This window comes from Podarcis vaucheri (genome assembly GCF_965113315.1).
Source record: "Podarcis vaucheri genome assembly, chromosome: 12".
In the NCBI taxonomy this organism is placed as follows: Eukaryota; Metazoa; Chordata; class Lepidosauria; order Squamata; family Lacertidae; genus Podarcis; species Podarcis vaucheri.
This window is the reverse complement of record NC_138750.1, coordinates 34,974,194-34,999,818: the sequence shown is the minus strand read 5'-3', so window position 1 is coordinate 34,999,818 and position 25,625 is coordinate 34,974,194. Positions and strand designations below refer to the sequence as shown.

The 25,625-nt window shown below is 39.3% G+C and overlaps 1 protein-coding gene across 3 annotated transcripts in view; it reads left to right on the top strand.

Moving 5' to 3' along the window:
* Positions 1 to 25,393, top strand: part of GLCCI1 (glucocorticoid induced 1) — a 41,355-nt gene extending 15,962 nt beyond the window's left edge. Inside the window, exons 3-8 of one of the 3 annotated variants that reach the window (XM_082193937.1) lie at positions 6,715 to 6,801; positions 8,313 to 8,426; positions 9,864 to 10,016; positions 13,686 to 13,896; positions 21,687 to 21,807; positions 22,864 to 25,393. In XM_082193937.1, coding sequence (XP_082050063.1) covers positions 6,715 to 6,801; positions 8,313 to 8,426; positions 9,864 to 10,016; positions 13,686 to 13,896; positions 21,687 to 21,807; positions 22,864 to 23,215 — 1,038 coding nt within the window. In that variant the 3' untranslated portion in view covers positions 23,216 to 25,393. The remainder of the gene's footprint in view (positions 1 to 6,714; positions 6,802 to 8,312; positions 8,427 to 9,863; positions 10,017 to 13,685; positions 13,897 to 21,686; positions 21,808 to 22,863) is intronic. The other 2 variants (XM_082193938.1, XM_082193939.1) reach the window with 2 other exon arrangements.
* The last annotated feature ends 232 nt before the right edge of the window (positions 25,394 to 25,625 follow it).

Here is a 25,625-nt window from a genome sequence, read left to right as displayed (position 1 = left end):
CCCGCCCCCTAAATCAGTTTTGGGAGTTGCCTCAACTCTTCAAAGCTGACTTGGGAAGGGTGCACATGGGGTGGGGAACTTGAACTGTGTATATCTTGGGCTTACAGAAAGAGTGCATTGGGTACCACACAATGAATGAATGATAATAATAAAAATACCTTGCTGAGTGTGATACTTCAGGTGAACAGTACTGCTAGTTTGTAGAAGGTGATTAATTTTTTTATCTCTTTGATTATTCCAAATTAATCAGTGGTACAGATGCCCTCCTTTGGTTTGCATAGAACAGATTTGAAGAAAGATGTGAAAGGATTTTTGGAGTTGAGATTTAAATTTTCAACTTCAGTTCTGTCACTGGTGAATTGTCATAGTAATTCTAATATTGTAATTGCATAGTATCTGTTTTGCAAACTGGAGGTACTGTCGTTCTTTGTCTGTTAAATGGCCTAGCAAGACCTCAACATGTACAGTTGATTACCTCAAATTCTATTGATTTAACTTGGAGCTTTAGGGAACATGGTCACTTTGACCCATTTTTCATTTTGTTGGAGTGTTTCATGCTGTCCTTATTAATGCATTGGTCTGACTCTACATGAAGATCTGGCTATTGATTGACATAATAGTAGCTGGGAGTATTGGAAATACTGAGCGCCATTCAGCAGTAATGGAATGGTTAGACTTGCTGGATGTATGGTTTTAGGCACTATTATGTAAGAGGAATACAATCAATTATTACCTACTTGGGGTGAAACCATGTTTTCCTTTAACTACTGGTTAGCTTAGTTTAAAAGTATATCTGGGTTATAATTACTGCATTACTACTGAAAAACTTGGTGAACTGGTTCATTTTCTGAGTGTCAGTTCAGAGAATGGAGGAAGGTCATATCCCAAGAAGTGGAACACATGCTCTGAATGCAAAAAGTTCTAAGCTTAGTCTATTGACGTCTCTAGTTAAAAGGATTGAGTAGAAAGGGATAGAAAAACCTTTGTCAGAGTCCCTAGAGCAGGAATGACCAATGTGGCGCCTTCCAGATGATGTTGGACTGTAGCTCTCATCATTGAACATTGTTGGCTGAGGCTAATGGGAGTTGGTCCATGTCATGAGACCACTACATTGGCTACCTGTATCCTAGAGCTAGAGCATGGTGCCCTCCAGACATTGTTGGACTCACAATGCAATCACCCCCAGCAAGCATGTCCAGTGGTTGGGGATGATGGGAATTGTAGTCCAGCAACATCTGGTAAGTGTCACATTAGCTACATACATCTGTTCCAGAGGGCTGCTGTGAATCAGAGTATACAATTCTGGGATAGAGGGGCAAACGGTCTGACCTGGTTTTTATTAATTTTTATTCTTAAAAAGTTTGCATGTTGCTTGTAAGGTAAAAATAAAATAAAATCCTCTCAAGGTGGCTTTTAGAACAAAACCAGTAATCACAGACCTCAAAACATTAATAAAAGGCAGCAGCAGGAACAGCACCCATCCATGGGCAGCTCCCTATGTAGCAGAATAATTTTCATTTTTAAAAAATACTGGGCATGGAACCCCTTAAGGTCTTAGTCTCAGCACTTTCTGTTTAAATCGCACACAAAAATCTTCATGGGTTCTTGTGTTCTGTTGGTGATTCACAATTTTTATATTCTCTAAAAATTGGATTCTCAATTTTGGATTCTCAACCAGGAACTATCCTAGCAGTAAGCAAAAGAGTATTGGCTGCTGCCTCAGGGGCCACATGCTAGTTCGTGTGGGGCACAGAGTGGCAGCCCCCCAGGTATATTCCTCTGTGTGTAACACAGTTTACTAGCCTGCTGCCCTTAAGGGCAGTGGAGGACACTGTCCTCTCATCAATGTTAAGTGAGATTAAATGGCTAGTTCAGTTGATTTCTGTATATTCTTCCCCTGCCTGTCTTGTCCTTCATTTCTGGTAGTAACATGTATTGGGCCCAGCCGCTTCTCAACACTTTTGTTAGGGATGGATAAACTGTATTAGACCAAAATCTGTTTATCTCAAGACCATAATTCTGTATGCAAGAAACCCATCCACTCTTCAAAATGATCATGATTGGTCTTATGCCTTCCAGCCACCTAATTAATGGCCAGTCCCAGCTAATCCATGTGTTAAAAATAGACAGAATATCATATATTTGGCCTGAATTGAGTGAACTATGCAAGTTACTGTTTGATAAACCTTTGAGCAAGGACATAAAACTACTAATCTGATGTTTTACCACGATTATGGACATCACTTTAGTACTACAACACTAAAATAACATGACAGAGACCAAATTAAAACTAAATGCTGTGGTATTTAATCTGTTTTAATGGACAAAATAGGCTCACAAGACTTAGAAAAATTAAGCTGCAGTTCAAAATTGTCTGTTTTCAAAGCAGTTAAATCATTTTGTTCTCAAATGACCAAATCCAAAGTGTAGAATTTGGCACCTCTTAGCAATTTCTTATTTTGAAAGCAAATAAAGTGCTTTCCATTCTTCAGACTTTATATCCAGATGGTAACCTGCAACCCAGATATGACTTGCAGCGTGATCTTATCTAGTGCCTTAAGGTTGTCACAAATTTTAATTAAGGTGTACCAAAAATATTGCCTACAGAGTCACTTTCAGGGTAAAGAACATTTGTTTCCAAAAGTTGTATGCAAGTGAGATTTCATGCTTCATGTTGAGTTTTGGATGTAATTATATCTTACCACTAACTGCTTGGAGAAGCATTGGGAAAATATAATACTTAAAATTTTTATTGCTGTCTTAAAACAATATAAAATCAAATAAGAGTTCATAAAGTAAAAAAGTCAGCCAATTAAATTAAAAAACATTAGAAAAGAGGAAATCCACAAATGCTTATTGAGTACAGATTTTGGCTGTACTGCTGATCAGGTTGTATGGCGTGACAACATGCATGTCTCACCTTTGGAAGTCCGACTGGCAAATAGTCTTGCAAGAGATAATTAGCCCTCAAAAAAAATTTGTTCCATCTGATGTCATATCTGTGTTTGAATACTTTATGACACAAATAGCATTATGAATGTGTTGGGAAAGCCATCTCCCTTTTGAGTGGACAAAACTTTTCTTCATTATTCACCTAGAGGCAACGTTTAGTACTCCACAGGTGAGTGACTGAAGTAGCTTCTAAGAAAATGGAATGTGGACATTTATTCAGTACTGTTTATATTGTCGGTTTCCTCAATCATGGAACTCAGGCTGGTGCATCTGGGATTCCCAGGCAGCCTTCTTCCATCCAGGCACTTTCCAGATCCAGGCCTGCTTAGCTTCAGCAGCGTGGTTTCATCATGTGTCTTCATAACATGTCATTCAAACCTTCCATGTGTACAGTTTCTCTCCAAGTGGTGCAAGTAAAGACATGGGCTTTTTAAGTTTGTCCATATGCACAAGTTACAGAGTTTTTAAGAATGTTACAATTCCTCTACAGTTGCAAATTTTTTACTACTTTGGAGATCGAAATCTTCAAAATTCTGTAGCCTTGACACGTGTATCGGGTAGCAGTCAATATGAATATATTGCAGAACCAGCATCTTAAATTATAATAATTGTTATTTTGGTTCTTAACAAAAAAAGTGGATTTTAAAAAAATAGTTTTCAGCTCACTTGCACCTTATTTTATAAGAGAGAATGTTTAAAAAGCTACATTTCAGGACTAGCACTCAATTATCGTGCATAGTGAAGGAGAACCCGAGAAACTGTGGTAGAAGATAAAAGGACATCATGCATAAATTAGCTGTTAATATTTTGTAAAAAAATACTTGCTTTTGACATGTAGTAAAACCGTGGCTTAGTGCAGGGTAGACTTTCACACGGATAAGGGCTGAAGTCCTAGTTGCTCCTAAGAATACAGTTGCAGGGTTATGTGCATGTACCTGCAATCTTCTGTGCACAAGTTGCTATCCATGAAACACTTGACAGCTTTTTCATTTTCTCTTATGTGGGCTTATGCACAATCATCAGCTACATTCCACTGTTTTCCGGACTGTGTATAAAGTGTGGGGCTAGAAGGTTGGAGTGATGGAACAGATCTGCGCCCATAGTACAGGTTGCTGCTTGAACAAAAGTCCACACTGATGAAAGGGATGGCATAGAAGGGCTTTCTGGCAGTTGTGCTGCCTTCTAAAGGTGCACAGTTAGTGCTTTGAAAATCAGAGAAGCCCGGTGAACAGTCATGGAATACTGGGGGCTGTACACTGTGCCCAAACAGCTGCTGGTGCTCATTTTAATAGTTGCGTGTTTCTTTCATATGTAGCTTTAAAAATAAAGTATGTGGGTAGCATTTTTCCTCCTCATAATAGGTGTTGAGAAAATAGAATTTGGAGTTATTTATATGGCAAATGAGTAGAAGAATGAGATAATACTTGAGGTGGGGACAGAGATCTTCAAAGCTCTCAAGTTTCAACCTTACTATAACACAGTCATAATTTACTAAAATCAAATGAGTTGGTGCAATTATTTTTTCTAGTTCATCTTTGTGTCCATTGAAAAGCCAGCCAGAAACTTGAGCTATGGCATTCCTAAATCTGAAAATTCAAATTTTCCACCTGCTTGTTAAAGCAATTTTGGGTTATGGTCCTTTTGACATGGTTGCTTTTAACGGGCCTTATTGGCAATACTTTTCAACCTCTGACACTTAAATGGGAAGACACTATAGCTCATTGAAAAAGCACATCCTTTGCATGTTCAGTCCCTATCATCACCAGCTAAAAAAGATCAGATAGTGCTGTGGAATGTGAGCTCCCTTTAACAGGAGAGGGAGTAAGCAAGCTCATGCAACATATTGCATGTTTTGCCAGCTGGGGCAATAGCATTGTTAGGGCTGCCTCTGGGCTGAGCTGCCTTTGTCTTGGTGTTTCTTTCACTGTCTGAAGGAAGCCAGATACTGCAGTGGCCATGCTGCTGCTGTGTTTCCTTCTACTACTGCCAGTCTGGGTGGAGTCTCTCTCATATGCACTACAACCACAGCTGAGGTCTGTGAATGTGCATCTGTCAGAAGAAAAGAGGAAGCTCAGAGGTGGTGGTGATAAGAACCTTGCCCGGAGGCAACTTTTATGCCCCATTTTCAATCAGGGCAAGTGTTTTATTACAAGCTTGCTCTGTGCATAGTCAAAAATTTCCACGCACTTTCTGAATATTAAATACAAGTAAGGGTGAGAGAAGCCACTCTGCTGCGAAAGGAATGACTGTGCCTGCAGATGAACATATTAGTCCATTGTTGGGTCTGTGAAACCACTGAAATGTTAGAATCTCTTATATGTGTCTTTAGAAATGTCTCCAATTCTTCTGCATGATTAACATTTTAAATATATTACCCATTTACCATTTAACACAAATGACAAATGGTGTAACCCATAGTATTACAGTATAGATAATCAGATGTTAGTTTGATATCAAAAAGCTCAATGTAATCTGATGAGTGGTACTGAGTGAATAGGTTTTGCTTTAGGGATAGCTCTGAATAAGATATCTTACTTCCAGTTCTCCATTTTCTAAGTCAAAACTGCAAATCTGACTTCTCATTCCCACAGGCTGACGTTTTGGCAAGTTTTACTACAATATCTACTCCTTGTCCTTTTTCTTGAGCTAAATATTTATTTTCTTTATTTGTCTGGGAATCTGTATTTTGCAGTTGCACTAAAGCACGTCACTTGTGCACTTCTAAACAAGTGCTTCCTTTGTTTTGAAGCTTTTCACATCTGCTTCTGTTCATGTGGTTCAACTTGCCTTTGCAAGCCACTTTTTCAATATAGCAGATGCAGTGTAAAGAAAAGTGGGGGATGTGGCAGGAGCACAGCTTGCAAGTTGCCAATATTACATGGTCTGTGTTATTGCTGTTTATAAGTTTTTAATTTAGTTCATGTTCTAAGCATGCATTTGTGACTTCAGTATGCAGCAGTGAAATGTGCACTTATCTAAAACAGTGCTCCGTGGTGAAAATGTTATTAGCAACACATGAAGGAAATTCTCTTGCATGTTGTTTGTAGAGAGGTATTGTCGTGCCTAGAAATGACTAGTTGTCTGAGCTGTGAACCAGGAAGTCTTCTGGTTCAAATGTTACCTCTGCCACAAACTCACTTTGGCAAACTAAACCCCTTCTCCCCCAGTAACAGCATCCATCAATAATAAAGGATATTAATCCTCTTTTAGTGCTGATCTAAGGCAGAGACCCCCAATCTTGTACCCTGATGAGCACATTTGGATTTTTGAGCAAGGATGGTGAGGCACCACCCGCTCTGGTCACTTCTCACCCCCACTTCCAAGAGTGAGAAAACTATAAAGTGCATGTACACAGACTTCGCTTTTCCAAGGGATCTGAGCAAAAACCGGATCCAGTAGCATTAATCTGAGCCTTAAAAAGCACATAGACTTGAAAGAGGATGTGGGAAAGAGCATTACTCTTCTAGCTTCCTTCTTCAGCTCTGTCTACTGTTCAGGGTAGAAAAAGCTAATCACCCTCACCACCTGATGTTGAAGTGGGAAGTGGGGGGCAGAGCACAGAGGCTTTGGGTGTGCCAGGGGCAGACCTCAAGGGCACCATTGCACTCATGGGTGCCACATTGGCGACCCTGCTCTAAGAAGATACATATGTGAAATATACATATATGCAAGATAACTGTTAAATGGTGTTCTAACATTATAAGATCAAAACAAGAGCAAGTAATGGTGCCATATCATACTTGTTGGTTTTCATTCGTTTAGACACCTAGCTGTTGGGCAGAAGAGATATTAGAAAAGAGATCGCATCAGCGTTCAGCTTCATGGGGGAGCGCTGATCAACTAAAAGAAGTAAGTGTTTATAACAGTTTGACAAACAGGAGGCCCTCAAGTCTCACAGGTTCACTGGATGTAGTTTGTCCATGGTAGCACATTCATGTTCTTCTCCCTTTTACAAACTCCCGATTTAAGGGTTTCTTTAATGTGCATGAATGGACAGAATGCATTGGGAAGTCAGTAGAGTACTCTCTGATTATATTGACATAAAGCTGTACTGCACTGTTTTACGTTATTGTGTGCATTGTTCCAAAGGTAGATAGATGCGTGATAAGAATCAAATCTGTCCCAGATTCAAAAATGTCCCTGCAGTGATGTTTGAAATATAACTTAGTATCCGTGACTCATATATTCTTGTCATTATTTGGCCACAATTAACATGAAAGCCAATTAATATATTTGGGTATTATATGTTAAAATTGAAATAATCATATACTGTCTGTAACAGTAATTCTAATATGCTCAGTTGACACCATAGAAATGGCATACTGCATATTACTGTAGATATTGTTGCTTGTATACAATGCAGCACGAAGTAAATGCCTCGTCAGTGCAAGTATTCCAGCTTGCTCAGTTGGACCCCCCTCCCCCGCAAGTCTCTGCTGAAATATTTTAAGAGGAGTAAAACGAACAAAATTAACACAGTGAAGAGCAAGAATAGGACGGTGTTAAACACCTATGCACTGGGAACAATGCTAACATTCTTGATGGGTTTAAGGTTCAAACTGAAAATATATTCAAAAGGTGCTAAAAGTGTGATTATTGCTTATAGGAGCAAGATCTTCCTAGATATAATGTCACACATTCTTTATATGGCGAAATAAAATGGTGCAGTTTATTTATTTTTTGTACGATGCCTTTTTGTGGCATCAAAGCCTAGTTGATTTTTTCTGGTTAGCTAACATTGCCACCTGGCTGTTTGTTTTAAGAGTAACTTTAGAAAGCTATTTTAATTTACATATGCAAAAGAGCAGCAGCCAGCCTTTTTTTCTGAGAAAGGTTGCATTCTAATCAATCCCATCATTATTAGGCTTTTGCATTGGAGGACAACCCTCAGTTGTATTTGAGAGTTCATCATAGACTCTATTAAAATCCACTGTTGTAAGTACAGTACACCATTCTGTCTTAGAAGGCATGTTCAGAGCTCTGTAAACAGGTCAGAATGAGTGTATCTTCTTTCCAAGGCAGATGTGTGAATTACAACATTATGTTTTATGAACATTTAGATATGGTTGTGATTCTCAAATATACCTCTTTATCTTCTCAGAACAATCATAGAAAGCAACTCTTCATGTTAAGCTAATGGTTAGTATTTGGAAGAGAGCATTCATATCAGGACAACTAAATTCCATGCAAGAAGCAGTAATCGTAACCCATGTTTATCTCTGAAGTGTGATATTGTAGTTTTGTAGTTAGTCTTATTTGTATGGCAGGTGCCTTTCCTCCCCCTTTCAGCTAGACTCAAGATGTGCGCATTGTCAGTTACACGCCTTCTTTTATTTGATTTTGTCTCCCCTTCCTGCTAGATTGCCAAATTGAGACAGCAGCTCCAGCGCAGTAAACAGAGTAGTCGTCACAATAAAGAAAAAGAACGTCAGTCGCCTCTCCATGGCAACCATATAGCAATCAATCAGACTCAGGTAAGCAGACAACTGAGCTTGTTCAGGCAGCCTTCAGAATTAACAGTGATCATCCTTTCCCACTTCTGAATTTCTGTCTACAGTTTAAAATGGATTCCATAGTTATGAATTATAAGGACGATTTTATACCAGTTTTAATTCATGCAGGAAAAATTAGTGACAGGTTGTTTAACAAGCCTGGAAAAGTTGGGGAGAAATCTCCTGTTTAAAAATAATAAATTCGCAGCATTGAGTTGACCAGAAACAAGGGTTAGGTTTGAATCCTGGCATCCAAATTACTCACTAAAGGCAGTCAAGGAGTGCCACTTTCTCAGCAGCAACAACCATTTATATTATTTATAGTCACAGTTATTTGACCTTGCTGTCCTCCTGTGGACTTGTGATGTTTTAAAAATGCTAATATATCACCACCTGGTTATTCAGTCCTGCTGACCAAGGAGGTCCTGTTTATCTTTGTCATTTTACTCCCACTGAAGCAGGATACTTGAACCATCTTATTAGTCACAGCCACCTTGCTAGAAACCCTTGTTTTAAGGATTTAAAAAGTGTTTGCGCACCAAATGACTATATACAGCATTAAGAAAGATTCAGCAATATTTTAAACCAATTGTACCCTTTTTCAGTACTCATTATTCACATTTATCTGCAATCATTTTTAGAACAGGATATAAAACCTCCGGTGCAGTGGTTCCCAAACATCCCCCTCCCCCATGGACCACTTGAAAATTGCTGGGGGGGTGGGGGTGGTCCTCAGCAGTCCACTTCAGTATTTCTCTTCAGCACAGGCCCTAGGGCCTTGTTAACCAGTTCAGTAATCTGGTGCTGGTCAGAATGCCCGTATTTTCCATTGTCTGGGGGTGGGGGGTAGTAATTAACTGCAGGGTCAAGTACAGATAGTCTTGACTGGTTCACAACCATTCTGCAGGCCACCTGAATGGAGCTCACAGACCACCAGTAATCAGTGAACCACAGTTTGAGAACCTCTGCTCTAACAAAGACTCCTGATAAGTACCATGTAACTCGTTAGAGGTCTGTGTTTATTCAGCCCTTTTGGATGTGGGGTGAAAAATACCCATTACTACCATACACTCCGATACCTTTGGTGCGGTGGCTGCACATTTGGCTGTTAGCATATACCGCTGGATTTGTTTAATGTGTTTGGTTTTCTGATGTCATGGATGTCACAGTGTTCCTTGCAAGTATTATGTCCTTTTTCTTGATCCAGTACACTGATCACTTTGATAAGCATAGTACTGAGCAGGTAAAGCTCTATAAGAGTAGGGATGTAAACTTTTCTTCCTTTTCATCAGAAATCTAAGATGCGTAGCTCTTTAATATTTCTCTACCTTCAGATGAGTGCACAGCTCAAACTTTCACATAATAAATTATCCTGCTATAAGTTTAAAGCTAAATTTGACATATCTTTTGTCTTTAAAGGCTTCTATATCGAGATCAGTCCCTATGCCGCTCTCAAACATTTCAGTGCCAAAATCAGCTGTTTCGCGTGTGCCGTGCAATGTAGAAGGAATAAGTCCAGAACTAGAAAAGGTGTTCATCAAAGAGAACAGTGGAAAGGAAGAAATGTCCAAGGTAAGCTGATGCTAAGCATGGTTACTTTAAGCTGCATAATATAGAAATTGAATGTAGAAATGTGTGAATCTGTGCAAAATGACTGGACTAATCTCTGAGAGCATAAATACTCTGCATGTATTCATATAAGCAACTAATATAGTTAGTTTCAGTTTTACAAAGAACCTGGTAGTGTAAGGTGGCAAAAAAACCCTAAATATATACTACTGCATTTAACTACAATGATGGTGGTGGCAAAGTAATCCAGGCATCTTGTGTGATCGGTATTTTTAGAGGTTAGTAATTTGAATAAAACAGTGCAAGAACTGATCTTAAAACACTCAAGTGGTTACAATTTTAACAGCTGAAATCTCCTAAATACTGCTTTTTACACCATTTCCCCGCAATTTATATTACAGTGTCATTGTCACTGTGGCAATAATACCTCCCAAAATTAAAGTGAAAAATAAAATGGACATACTTGTCCTCTTAAACATTTATTGCTGGCTGTTCAAGGTTTAGGTCTCTGAGCCCTTATGCTCTGATCAAGCAGTACAATGAGGAGGAACTATGTTGATTTCATTAGGACTCCTCAAAGTTTTAAGTGATTTGCTGGATTTTTGCCAGGGCTTCTGATGAGAGGCAATACTGAGCTGAAAAGAATCCCCTTTCCAAAGTTACAACTAGATCCAATATTTCTCTTGTTATCTCCAGAATTACAGCAGAGAAGTCACAACTGAAGAAACTATATTTTAGAAAAGTATGCACATTTACAGGTGTGTGTGGGGGGGGGGTGTAGGCGAGAGTTCATATGTCAATATATTCAGTACTCCATATATGCAAATAATTTCTGTGTTGGATGAAGGCTACTGCCAAGACAGGGCTTACATGTACTATATTGCTTTATATTTCTTCATCAACTACTACATTTCATAATGTGCCTTTTAGACGCTTGAAAATATGCCTGCTGAATAATTGGCACTTAGTATAATTTGATCTGCCCAATAACAGCAATTCATGCCTCATTTTAGGTCATAGGCTTTAATAAGCTCAAAGCTTCGTGTCCCATGCTCTCCTGAGAGTTACTGAGAGATCATTAGCTATTGCTGACATCACAGTATGCTCTCTTCACAGGCATAATTGTTATTCCATTAGTAAGCATCCAGCAGAATGCAGAAAAGAATGCAGAAAATGCTGAATGGCACAGGTGCTTTTATATAAGTTTCTGGGGATTTTGTTACCCTAAATTGAAAGGAGGTTCTGAAGTAACTTATATTTTAAGTAGGACAGCAAGCCACATAACTGCAAAGTAGTTAGTTTCATAGGCTTACAGTTTTTAAAATTTTGGTTCTGTTGCTTTTGTTACGCATTATGATTGAGACAAAGATAGGCATATATGTACAAATATATAAATGTCTGATGGAGACACAAACACAGCAAACCATAACATTAGTTAACTCAGACCTTTTCTTCTAGCATGCTCTCATAGGTGGCTTGGCTTTGTGTCAGTTTGCCAGCTTGGGAGAAGATATCAACACTACCTCTCTGGGATGCATGAAACTTTCCCTGGTATAGCACACTGGTGCCAGCTGGTGCTGATGGAGGAAATGAAAATGAGAGAGCTGCTGCAGCTCCTTTATGTTTCAGTTTTTTAATATATATATTTTAAAAAATAATTATTTATTAAATTTGTATACTGCCCTTCATCAGTAGATCACAGGGTGGTTCACAGCATAAAAATGTAAGATAAGATACAAAATACATAATAAAAACCAAACCAAACCATTGACCTCCCCCCCCCCCAAAACACATTTAAAAGGACATAGACTGTTAATAAGCCAAAGGCCTTGTTGAAGAGGAACTTTTTCGTCTGGCACCTACAGGTGTATAATGAAGGCGCCAGGCAAACCTCCCTGGGGAGAGCATTCCATAAGCAGGGAGCCACTGCAGAAAAGGCTACCCTCCAAACCTCTCATAGAGGAGACGCATGGTTCTAAAAGTACCTTTAGATCGGAAAGACCCCTGAAGCAAATGGTTTGGGCTGGCATGTTGCTATCACCCTGCAGAGCCCCTTCTGGCATGTCTGCTGCTGCTGCAGTTCATGTGCGCTCAGAGGATCAGGCTTTAAGTGTTACAAATGGAAAGCCTTCTTGAAACATTGCTTATTTGACAGCAAGACAAAGCTATTTTTATACATTTGTTGATGCCATTTAAAAGCTTTTGAGGGAAAAGTACTTAGTGGAAAAACTTCAGTCTTTGTTTCTAAATCAGCCAAAAATGAAATGCCTTTAAGAATTGGAAAGCCCAGATAAAAAATGAAGTGAAAATGGTGTTCTGTAACGCTAGAGTAATTTCTCAAACACTTACAGGATGTTGAACAAGAAGGCATTACCTAAGCTAAATCTTACTTTCTGGAACTTAAGCCTTTTGTGTTTCTCTCAAAGGGAGTGCACATCAGTGTATTAGAATTTTCTTCATTACAGCTTTCCAGGAAAGCAAAAATTGCTGTGATCTTAAAGCAGAGTCGGTATTTTTGCATCACTCTTCTCTTTTGTCAGTATTTTCTTTGAAGTGTGATGCCTCTAACTTTGCAAATCACAATTTAATCTGTGTACTTCTTTTTTAACAACTTATTTACTGTGTTTGAAAGAATTACTTGCTATGTTAATCAAGGCTGATGAGATGGTAGCTGAACAGTGGTATGAATAGGCTGTCAGTAATTCACTTCTAATGAATGACATGTCTACGGTGAGACCATCATAAAGTTTGATATTTCTTTTTAGAAAGATTCCCAGTGAAAATGTAAGTTATAAGGAAAAAAAGACTGCAAAACTGTTTTGTAGAAAACATGGAAGAGCTTCACTGCTTTCTTTCAACTCTTTCTACCCTGAAAGCAATAATAAACTGTCCTTAAGAAAAGAGAAACTAGTTCATGGAAAAAATGAAGTCTGAGTTGACCGCTTAAATTACTGTTGCCTGCCCTTTATGACAAGATCCCAGGGGACTGTGCTTTAAAATTAGTTTGTGGGGTTTTTCCTCTCTTGATGTTGTTGGGGGGGGGGATTTTAATTGTCTTTAATTGTAATAGGGATAGTCCTAAGCTGTGTGACATTTCCTGTCTCTTTTGAAATTGCAAAATGTCTTGTTCTTGTTTCCTTTAATATAAAAATGTAAAGGGACCCCTGGCCATTACGTCCAGTCACATTCCTGTTTATCTACTTGCACTTTGACGTGCTTTTGAACTGCTAGGTTGGCAGGAACAGGGACTGAGCAACAGGGATTCGAACCGCTGACCTTCTGATCGGCAAGCCCTAGGCTCCGTGGTTTAGACGACAGCGCCACCCGCGTCCCTTTAATATAGTTACTATTAAATAATGCCGAACCATTTGTTTAGTAAGCATAAATATCAGCACGTGGCCTAGTGGCTGAAGTGTATCTAGCCTTGATGTTTATTTAAGGATATAGCTGCACGTTCAAGTGACTAGAATTTTCTTGCACTAAATGAGTTGATGAACAGCATGCCATTGTGTCACTTGCCTCCTTTTGTAAGAAGCTGACTTCCCTCCCTCTCCCAAGGTCATTTCTGGCTTGAAAGAAATTAGCACAGGTCAAAGTGCCCTCCATGTCCCAGACTTCACTCTGGGGTAGGAGTTTTCACTGTGCCTTTTAAGAATGTTGTTTTTGCTGCAGCCCTTGGATATTCCTGATGGCCGACGAGCTCCCTTACCTGCTCACTATCGTAGCAGCAGCACGCGTAGCATCGATACACAAACACCTTCTGTGCAAGAGCGCAGCAGCAGCTGCAGCAGCCATTCCCCATGCATTTCTCCTTTTTGTCCTCCTGAGTCTCAGGATGGGAGTCCTTGCTCCACAGAAGACATGCTGTATGACCGTGACAAAGGTGAGAGTCTATTTGAATAATTGGTTCATGGCTTGCTTTTGTTCTGCCGTACTGTCATTGTGCTTAAATCAGATTTTTGATTTCATTTTATTTTGTCGTGTTGGTGTGAACTGAATTGTTTTTGCTTGTTTACATTTGTTTTCCCTTTTGTTTGTGCAGTTTCACAAACATCTTCCATAAATGTCAGAAGGACACAGCAAATGAGCTTAACTCTTTATGAAAGCTATAGTATGAACAGTTAAGGAAAAGCATGAAGTGAATATTTTATAAAATAGTGTGAGGATTATTGGTGAAATAAGTGAATCCAGAGTTTGTGGTTGCGGTATCACTTTTATTGGTCATTTAAAGGGTAAATTAGGAAGACAATAATATATTTGAGTCTAGTGTACAAAATACTATGGCAACAGAATGACTTGTGGGAATGAAATCAATGCTGGTCATGTTTCACTGTATGTATTTAACAGAGTAATCCTATGCATGTCTACTCAAAGTAAGCCCCACTGAGTCCAATAGTAATTGATTCCTAGAAAAGTGAATATAGGATTTTGCAGCCTTAAAAGTCTGGCAGCGTTCTCAGTTTTTGGCAAAGTCAATGGTTTTTTGAATTTTGCAATTCTACTCAAGCATAAGGGTTGGTGGTGAACCCAGAATTCAGCATGATTAGATTCTTGGTTTTCGGTCTCCTTTTTTTAGATCTACAGTTTTAGCCCTTAATGGCTGCAAACAGAAGCTTAGAAGCATATGGCCGATGCTTGGTGACAGTGCAGAAACCACAAGGAGTGGGGAGTGGTTTCAGTTTTCTGCAAAGCTGCTTGGTTCACTTTATAACTATCAGGAGTAGAACAGATTATGCACAATCTGCAAATACATGTGTCTGTTTCTCTTATATACCCCTTTTCCTCCATGGAGCTGAAGGACATGTGGGACATTTCCAGCTGGTTTTCCATCTGCACACTGACCAGGCTCCTGGCTGCTTAGTCTCAGAAAAGTTGATGTACCATGTGCTTTCAGACCATGCCTTGGGATCATTATTTTGCTTGGTTTGTGGAATGAATGTAGGTTGTAGGATTGAATACGTGCATGTTTTTAACACTAGTTGTAGGCCTCCTGGTCAATGTGAGCTGTTTTAAATTAAGAATAAAATAATGAAGTCTCCCGGTATACAGATTTTAAAAACAGCAGAAGGGGAGTTCTCCATTTAAGTATTGTAAAAAAACAAAAAACGCCTTGTATTTTCCATCTTTTCCCCAATTATTTTTAGAGTGCTCCAGCTCTTTCCTCTTTTGTTTTCCATCTTCCATGCTAATTTCTGTTTCTGTTTTCTGGCCACATCCTGCCTTTATTTTTTCATATTCGTGCACATCATTTACAAGTAAAGCATTTCCTCACATACCTCATGTTTTTCTTTCTTTCACTTTCTTTCCCGTTTGTAGCCCTGCCATTTTCTCTCTTTCATGAGGATTACAATGCATGGACACTTCCTCAACCCCAACATGTGATTTTGCTGTCTTGGGTCTAGTTTCTTTACTCAGTTGAAGCCAGACACAGAATATTTTTCCACAAAAAGGCAAGACATTCTTGAAATGCCAAAAAACCAAAAAAAGGCCTAGGGATTGTGACTTACACAAGGTGTCCTCCAGATCTTGGGACTACAATTCCCATTATCCATGACCATTGACTGTTAGTTGGAGCTGATGGGAATTGAAGTCCAAAAACTTCTGGAGGAGAGATTTATAACCTGGCCTGCCTTTTAGATATATGCTTCATGGTAAACTAAGTAAAGATCATGATCTCACTTTGAATTTTAATTAAAATAAAAATATTCTATCCCACCCTTAATCATGAACAATCAATACTAGGAGCAATAAAATAATGTAAAACTACCAGACATTCACAAATACTCATACAATAAAACAAGGACAGATAAAAAACAAATCAGTAGATTGTTGTTGTTGTTGTTGTTGTTTAGTCGTTTAGTCGTGTCCGACTCTTCATGACCCCATGGACCAGAGCACGCCAGGCAATAGATAAACAGTCTATAATATATAAGCTATCTACATCTAAGCACCCAGTCTAGACACTAACAACCAGTAAATTTTTGGATGGTCAACCATCCTTTCAACTGGTATTCAAATGAAACAAACAAACAAAAAGTCCGTTATTGTCACTTTCACATACTAGAAATTGGGTTAGCCAACGAGATATCCTCTCTGTGTTTTGGACTACAGCTCCCATCAGCCTCAGCCAGCATGGCCAATGATCAGGGATGATGGCAATTGTAATAAAAAGAAATGTGGAGGGCACCATGCTTGCTACCACTATATTAGCGCTTTGCCATCACAGATCTTACATACCCCAGCCCTTTTTCCAAATTCGATGTTGCCTTTTATATAGCTAAAACTCAAGTATTCAGCCCACCAAACCCAGAGGTACTAGGCTAAATCACCTCTAGAAAATTCCAGGTTTCCTTAGTTTCATGCTCACAGACCTCATTCAAATGCTTGTTGAATGATTAACATTTGTTAGTTGGGGGGGGGGGGGGAATAATATTCTGCAGTACTTTAAGCCCATGTCTGTGCATTTTGCCTGTAGCCATTAAGATATGTTTCAGCAATGTCAGCACTTGGTTTTACAGAGAGGGCTTCTCTTAATGGCGTCTGAAATGGTGAACACAGATAAGAGTTCTTTTGGAGTTGATGTGATAAGTGCATTCGATTGAAGGTCATGGTTCTTCATGGTATCTACACCTGCACAGATCCAGCTTTGGGAATGCACTAGAGCAGAATGCCTGAAAAGTAGCATTCACATCTCCTCTTCCTAAAAGAGAGAGAGAGAGAAGTCTTGAAGGATTCACAAAACTCTCTTTTCGGTAGGCAGAGCTGCCCCCATTATCATTATCTTGGGTTATCTGATAATGGCTGATTGCATCAACAGTTTTAAGAGCATATGAAGAGCAGTGTTGGATCAGAACAGAAGCCTGTCTAGTCCAGTCTGCTATTTCCCACAGCAGCCTACCAGATACCTATGGGTAGCCCATAAACACCACATTAACACAATAGCACACCCCTGTTTGTTCCATAGCAACTGGTATTCAGAGGCATGGTGTTTCTGTTCTTGGAGGTAGCATATAGTCATCATAACTAGTGGCCATCACCTTACCCTCCATGCATTTGTCTCATCACCTTTTAAAGCTGCGTGTTGGTGGCTATCTCCACAACTTGCAGTAGCAAATTCCATGGTTCAACTGTTAGGTGAAAAAGTACTTCTCTTTGTCCTGATAACGGAAAAGCTGTAACATTTCCTCGTATAGAACTGACAATTTTGGTTACCCTTTGCCTCTCTCTCCAATGTCCTTTCTGAAGTGTGATGACCAGAATTGTGTAATAATAATAAATAAAAATAAAAATACACCATGAACTCAAGATCCTTTTCCTGGCCAGTCACCATCAGCTCAAACTGCATCAGGATGTATGTGAAATTAGGATGTTTTGTCCGGATGTGCTTCATTTTACGCTAACATTCAACTCCATTCACCATTTTTATGCCCAATCAGCGAGTTTGGAGAGTTTATTTTTGAGCTTTCGGCACCCCTCTTTTGTTCTCCCCACCTTGAATACAGTGGTGCCCCGCAAGACGAATGCCTCGCAAGATGAAAAACTTGCTAGACGAAAGGGTTTTTCAGTTTTGCGTTGCTTCGCTAGACGAATTTCCCTATGGGCTTGCTTCGCAAGACGAAAACGTCTTGCGCTTTTTTAAAAAAGCCGCTTGAAGAGGCGCAGTTGCGACGGACCGTGCTTCGCAAGACGAAAAGACTCGCGGAACGAATTATTTTCGTCTTGCAAGGCACCACTGTAATTGGTTATTGCCCACTAACTGAGCTACCTCCTTCCTCACCTCTCACTCCAGATGATTTGCACTGGTCCCAGTTTAGATCATTGGGGATCTGTATTTTTGGGTTAGCCAGTTTCTGATGTGGTTACAACTTTAATTGCTGTACATGCTACCTTAGGATGAATCTGATACTTATTTTCACAGATGGTTACCTGTTAGCAGGTACCTCTGGAACAAGGCACAGTTTGATAAAAGGCTGTGCAGATTGCTCACTAGTTCAGTGGTCCCTTAAAATGTACATTTGCCCCAATGCATTGTGATATTGCTAAATGTAGACAAGGTACTGCAGAACACTACGTTTTCCAGTTAACTTAAACAGATAATCTATTTTTTATGAAAAGAAAGCTTGTTGATATCAACCCAGACAGTATGCACTAGCTCCAGGAAGATTTCTGGATGAAGTGTTCTTAAATCTCTGAACAATAGTTAAAGAAGTATGACCAACTGTACTTTCTGCTTTGTTTCAACTGTTGAAAATCACTGGCTCTGTTTTAATTAAGGTGGTGGGAGGATGTCAATTGTTACACCTTTCCTACCTAACCTATTCTATCAGGCCACCAACACTGGCAATCTTTCAGTTGTGGAAAACAGTTGCCAAGTTTGTTTATTCAGTCATAGGTATTTGTACCACATATGCAGAATTCGCAACTTTATAGAAACATGGGGAAATTACTAAAGCAGATTGATCTAGGTTGGCATTGTACTGTCTGTTATGAAGCTACAGAAATGTGTATTGGAGTACACAATCACATTACAATATTGATTATCAGAAATGCATGTTTTAAAATACTTTTTTATTAGGAAGAAAGCCAGACTAATCATTGTTAGTGATTATAATTTGATCCTGGCCTACTGTACTGGAAAAGCATCTTTGGTACCACATTTAGTGGTAGTTCACAACTTGTTTGCATAACAGAGCTGGCAATTCCTTTTATTGTGGAATATTTCCCCCACTTCGCGTTCTAGAGTTGAAGTTCCCAAACGTCTGATGTGAATCCCACCTTTGGCGGTTTAATCTCTGTTCAAGCCATCTGCCACCTCTTATTTTAGGGCTCTTCTGTGATGCTTCAACCTAAGCAGTTGATTAATGTACTGTATCAGTGTTTTGGAAGGAGACCATTTCAAGTTTGAATGTCTTATGCTAAAAAGGCATTTAAAATAATGCCCAAAGGTTCCGTGCTCTGTTGTTCCCTGTCGTAGGGCTTGTTTTCTTCTCCAGCTAAATTTCCCATTATACTTTTCAGTCGTAAATCAGCTTTAAGCTGGACCTGACTGTGTTTCTGAATAAAAAATGGAAGTTAATAATTGATCAAGCATGGGGAGAGCTGACCTGCTGGCCAGACACAGACCTGCTTTACATTTCTAAAGCATCTTTTCTTTTCTGTCTAAGTCTGCGCTTTGACCACAGGCTCCACTGCCGCTCTTTGGATCAGATCAGCTGTTTACTTTACATTTCTATAAAGAGCTGCTTAAATAGGTTGAAATTTTCAAAAGAAAATGAACATAAAGTCTGCAAAGGGAACCCATGGTCTGCTTTGGGATGGGAGAGTGATCTTGCACAGCAGGGGGTGGAGAAAATGTTAATGGCACCTGTTGTGTGTGTGGAGAAGGGGAGGTGAGGAAGGGCCCAGCCCGCCGTGTGATTAGAAGCAGTTTTATTGCATTAGAAGTGCCAGCTCCACAGGGTGCCAGTGATTAGAATTCAGTTTGGTGACCCCATGTGCTATTTACAGCTGGAGGGTTCAGTTTTGAGACCTTGCTCCACAAAGAAAGATACTGGTTTTCAGCCTTTACTTTCTGAATTTTTAAATTAAATTTCACTTCTGATAAGTAAAAATTAAAAAACAACCAGCCTTTGACACTGCTTGCTAGCCATCTGTTGAGCACAGCGCCTCTCAAGTTACTGAAGACTTTGCTCACTACTCTGTGGTTCCTCCAGGGTTAGTTTTTTAGGACTAGCATTATGTGAAAAATTAAATTTTGAATACTTCAAGGGGGGGGGGCTCAGGGAACATACAGGGTTGAATACACACAGGAAAGAAAGGAGGGAAGTTTGTGTGCTATATATGGTTAGGGAACGGAAGGATATAGAAATGAGCCCGTAGGCATTTCATAGTCTTTACCCAGTGTAATTGGTCACTGGATTATGTTAGAATGATTTAATTGAGCTGTATAGGTAAAAAGTTATTACCAGCAAATTCCAGTGAGCCATCCAATTCTGGTATTTTTGTGGGTCTATTCAGAGCAAACTTTGATTTCGAAACCACAGAGGAAGACATTTAAGGGGGGGAAAGGAAAACAGCAAAAGAAATGACACTCAACTTTTCAAAAAACAACAACAATGGTTAGAACTTGTGTTTATCCTTTTATGGCTTTTACTACTAGCTCTCAGAGAACTTTAGAAAGTTGTTGGCAGTTCCTCACACTCCTACTTGTTTTAGAATACTAATAGTTCCATCGAGGGACTGCAGTATCGCCCTAGATAGTATTAATGTTGTTTACGTGGCCATGCATCCTAGGATGAGAAAGCGATCAATCTCTACGGCCCTTTCTCACCTAGCAGCCATCAGGATACCTGGAAAGTCCCCATCCCAAGTATTATTTATTTAAGAAATTTTATATACCGCTTATCTGTAGGGAAAAAAGAAACACTCCCAAAGCGGTTTACAACTAGTCATAAGAACTGTAACCCCCTCCCTCTTGCCTTGTGTGTCTCTTTAGATTGTAAGCCTTAGGGCAGGGATTGTCTTAACTGTGGGTTGTTGCAAGCCTCTCTGAGAGCTTTGTGGACTTAAAGAGGGGGTTACAGAATGTGTTTTAAATAATAAATCATGAGTCCTCAGCTTTATAATAATTTTATATATAATAATTTTTATATAATAGTAGGCTAAGTGTTGCCTACTCCTTCGCAACTCCTTTTTTTAATTAAAAAAAAAAAAGCCCTGTTCCATTACTACAGTGTATGAACAAATTTGAGCTTTTGGTGAGTTCAGGACCTACAACCACAAGATACGGAAAAAAGTAAAAAGGCTCTGAGAGGTGCCTGTTTCAGCCTTTTGATCTTAAAAAGTGTAAATGTTTTAGGCCATTGACTGAAGAAGAAACATATGCAGGACAGCTAGGAATGTAGGGGTGCTGTCCAGCTTGTCTCATGTAAGTCCAGTGGTGAATTTTAGGAGGTAGGATGGCGCCCGAGCTCTTTGTAGGTTTCTGCTGTTGTGATAAATGGTATTCCAAGGTTGAAAGAAGGGTTACCAGGAACAGCTGTACCAATGTGTCAGCCATGAAAAGCAGGGATGCAGAGAATGAATAGCCCTTTCCTGTGTTCCAAAGCTCACATACACAGCAGATTGAAGATCAGCATCTGCATTATATATGCCCTTGGTTTTGTTTCCTTTTTGGTCTTTTCTGTGGGTGACATTACTGTGGACAATATTTCTAATGGCTTCATATTTCAAAAGCTGCTTACGAGCACTTTCCAATTATTGTGTTTATGCTTTGACAAGACACAGCGGAGCTTTACGTTATCATTAACCACTTGCCCTTCTTTGCATATGCTGTACATGTTGCCCTGATCATTTACATTTTTGAAATGCATAATAAAGAACTTATTTGTTTCCAGGATTACAGCTCTGCTTTATTCAGTCTGTAACATTCTGGATAAAAATATCCTCCCATTATGTGCTGCTGTATGGTAGATTACTGCTCCTCTAAAGCTTTTATTCAGGAGAAATGTGCTCTACCAGAGTGTTGGATATAGCCTGCAATAAAAGAAGCTTTGTGACTTGAAACAAACTGGCATTAGCAGTGAAGTTGTGCAAAAGCCATCGTGTTTGGAAATCAAATTTAATTAAAAAGCACTCTCAATCCCTAGTAATACAACTGCTTTAAATTTTCAGACAGTGGGAGTAGCTCACCGTTGCCCAAGTATGCCTCCTCTCCTAAACCCAACAACAGCTACATGTTCAAACGAGAGCCCCCAGAGGGATGTGAGCGAGTGAAGGTCTTTGAGGAAATGTCGTAAGTAATGCCTTTTATATCAGCTGGATCTGCAAATGCAGGAAACCTTTTTACTGGACCTTTTCAACTGCAGATGAATAAACTACTCCAGCTGATGAGGTTTTTCCCCCCTCCTTCTTCTTCTTTCAGGAGCAAACCACTCTTGCCAATTTTGCACAGGCAAGAAGTTGAAGTGTTCCTGTCAGCTTGCGGAGGGCGGGAGGGGGGGCGGGAATGCAACCTATTTGTTCTTGACCACATGACCCAGATGTATAAAAGCACAACTGAGGAGGAAATGCAAGCAGAGCTATGGTTTCTTCAGTGTTCTAAAAAATATTTTCCAGCATGAGTAAAGCTGTCTTTATAATGATACCAGTTCAGCTTTATTTTTTTTAGCCTTTAAAGCTGTGAATAACAGCCGTGACCAGAGTTATTTTGGTAGCATTTGAGTTTTGGTGTTTTTTTTTAATTGAGCTATGTGTTTTGGGGAGTGGGGGAGAGAACACAGTATGTAAGTACAAACATGCAGAAATATCTTAAAGTTTGGCCAGTTTTCTCTCCTGTTTTGCTGTACAAGGAAATAGCATGGGACTAATTTAGACTAGGACGGCATAGACATATTGCTTGGGAAAATAGCTGAAGCCAGATGCTGGTAAAAAAATGCTTCCGGATCATTAATAGAAGATTCTAAAGTGAATGTAGATGCTTTGCTGGACAAAATAGAGATAAAGAAAAAAGGATATTGTGCTATCATTTCATGTGTGTTTGCTACAGTGAGTTTTCTATTGATAAACAGCACATTGATGGATTTCTGATATGGTTTGTGCATCTGAATCCTTTAGGGAAGGGAATTGTGGAAAAGTCTTACCTCTCTGGTTGCTTTTTGCATGTATATTGTTTGTTGCTGTGGATCAGTCAGCTGACTACCAATATGGAAGATGTTTGCCCATTTGTCAAATAATCCCATTTCTTGTCACTCACATTCTAGCAACATACAAAACTGCCAACCCATGCTAAGTTATCTGCAAATGTTCAAGTATGTAACTTTAATTTCTTTTTCAACCCCTTTGTTTTTAGGACTCGTCAGCCTGTCTCAGCCCCTCTCTTTTCATGTCCTGACAAAAACAAAGTTAATTTCATCCCAACCGGATCAGCTTTCTGTCCTGTAAAACTTCTGGGCCCTTTACTACCTGCTTCTGACCTGATGCTCAAAAGCTCTCCAAACTCTGGTCAAAGCACAGCTTTGAGTACTCTGACTGTTGAGCAGCTTTCATCTCGGGTCTCTTTCTCCTCTCTGTCAGACGACACCAGCACAATGGACTCTACAGAGGTTTTAGTACAACAGCCATCCCAGCAGCAGCCACCACAGCTTTTGCAAGAACTGCAGCCCGAAGAACACTCCTCTCCTCAAAATTATGTGATAATCTAGATGATAATCTAGATGAGCAAAGGCAGAGGGACGGTCTAAAACTCAACTGCATGAGTGGCACTTTTCTGGAACAAAACAAAGCTACTTATCAGCATCTTTCTGCATTTCAGCACTGTTCTTGGCAGGGACAAAAATGCATTCAGCATTTTTGTGTTTGTGTGTGAGTTTGCGGGGGGGGGGCGCAGAATGCTTGCAGAATCTGTGTATCATTAAGCATTTTAAGTGGAGACTATGCATTTCATAGAATGTTTGACCAGATTAGTACTTTGTCCTGTGTTCTGTTTCAAATTCTACAGTATAAATAAGCTCTATATCAAACAAAGGTTGCCTGTCTAAATAGAAAATGTCTTGCTGTGTTGTATTCTATGGAAAATACTGTACTTCAGGATTATGTTTACAATTTATCCAGGTATTTATGTTTTGAACTTCTGTAATACATACAATGCAAAAAAAAAAAAAAAAAAAAAATATGGCCACAACAGTTGCACAGTGTCCCCACCCTATATGGCCTAGCTTCAGGTACTTCTCTCGAAGTCTAAACTCAGGTAACTTGGAATGTATATCATATTGGGATATAAAATATTTTACAGCTAAAAAGCTAAAGAGGGATCATCACTCTTCTGCCTTTCCTTATTTTATGCATTAATATTTCCTCATTACATTCCACTTTCTTGGAAAAAGTGCATTCAGATCTAGGGGGATATGAACCCTGGACGTGGGTGAACATGAGGAGAACCAGCAAATCTGTGGTGTGCTGCATCACATTGTCATGTGGTTACAAGTAAAACAAAAAACTGTTGCATTTGCCATCGTTTCAGCGTGTAAATTGTGGCATTTTAAAGTTTCAGGTGTTTGCACAGTTAATGACTGTTAAGCTGTTGTGAATAAAGTGTTCAGTTTTAGACTGCACATAAGAAACATTCCATGACGTGTGTGTGAGAGAGAGGCTCTAAGGCAAGAATGTTTTCGTTTAATTTCAGCAAATTCATTCCCCCCCTCCCCGCAGGTTTCAGAGGGGGTGGGTGGGAATTTCCTCACGCGTTTGCATTGGCAAGTTATAAGGACGTGAAATGCTACTGTTACCATTTTAGGAGTCTTAATTAATGTTTAGTTTCTCTTTTGGAGGAAATGTTCCATTCAACATGCTGGTTGCAAAAAAAAAAAAAAAATTATCTCGGGTTTTTGACAAGCAATGATCGGTGAACTTTGTTTTATTTGTACAGTGGGTATTTTGCATCTGAACTTAAAAAAAAAAATCTCTTAAAGCGGCTATGAGGTTTTGTAGAAAAAAAACAAAAACAAAAAAAGAAAGAAAGAAAGAAAGAAAGAAAGAAAGAAAGAAAGAAAGAAAGAAAGAAGCAATAGTTTTTAAGTCATGTATCTAATCGAAGCCTTTCTTAGTACCCTTTGGTTTAGGCCCATTGGCAGGTAAATTTATTGCAGTTTGAAGGTGGGCAGGCAGTGCAGTCGCTTGTCTTTCCAGATGCTTCATAGCTTAGAAGCCTCCAGTAGTGTTACATTACAGTAGCCCCGGAACTGTGCGAGTGCTGCTTTCAGAGAGAATGAACCTGCAATACAAAGAGGGACCCCAAAGGCAAGAGACCCACTCAATATTCTTAGCTCTGTGCTTTCAGTTCAGTGGAAGTACCTTTATGCAAGCCTGTTCCTAAGAAAGCCTACTTTGCCCCTCTTCAGGAACTGAAAAGATTAAGACTGCAGCTGCTGCAGCATTTATACTCTCTCCGCTGCTTCTTTTGTGGAAGAAATTTGGGGAATAATAATAAAGGCCTCAGTGAAAAGTACCTAAGAAAAGCAATGAAATATACAGCACATGTATGTTGTTGCAAGATGAAGCCCAGTTTCCTTCCTATCATCACCAAAGAGTTTGGTAATAACCTGTTAGGAAGTTGGACTGACAGCCTCTTTTTCAGTTGCTGTGTGACTGACTGTAGGAGCAGGCGGAGAGTGGAAAGGTTAAAAGATCTGTTTGTCTTTTGTTTTCACAGTATTTTTTTTTAATACAGCAACAGGCATCTTTAATCTTGCTAATCTCAGGCCTTGGTGGAAGCACTATATAGTTTGTATGTTAATAAAGGGTAAGGGAAAAAGCATCCAGTTTCTTGTGACCTAAATGTGTGTTCTTTGAAGTTTTACATTAAAGTTGAATATGACAGTACATCTACCTTCTCACCCTCTCTCTTTTTTCCAAATATAACTACATTGTCACGGTTCTTGATGTTATAGGGTTTTATGAGAAACTATCAGGTGACTTTTTAGATCAAGAATGAACTCTGGTGAACAATATTTACAGTGATATTACTTGTTCTGTTTTCTCACAAGAAACTAAATATTAATTGTCACACACATTTGCCCTTGGCATATTGGAAGGTTCTGAATCAAATGTGTTTAA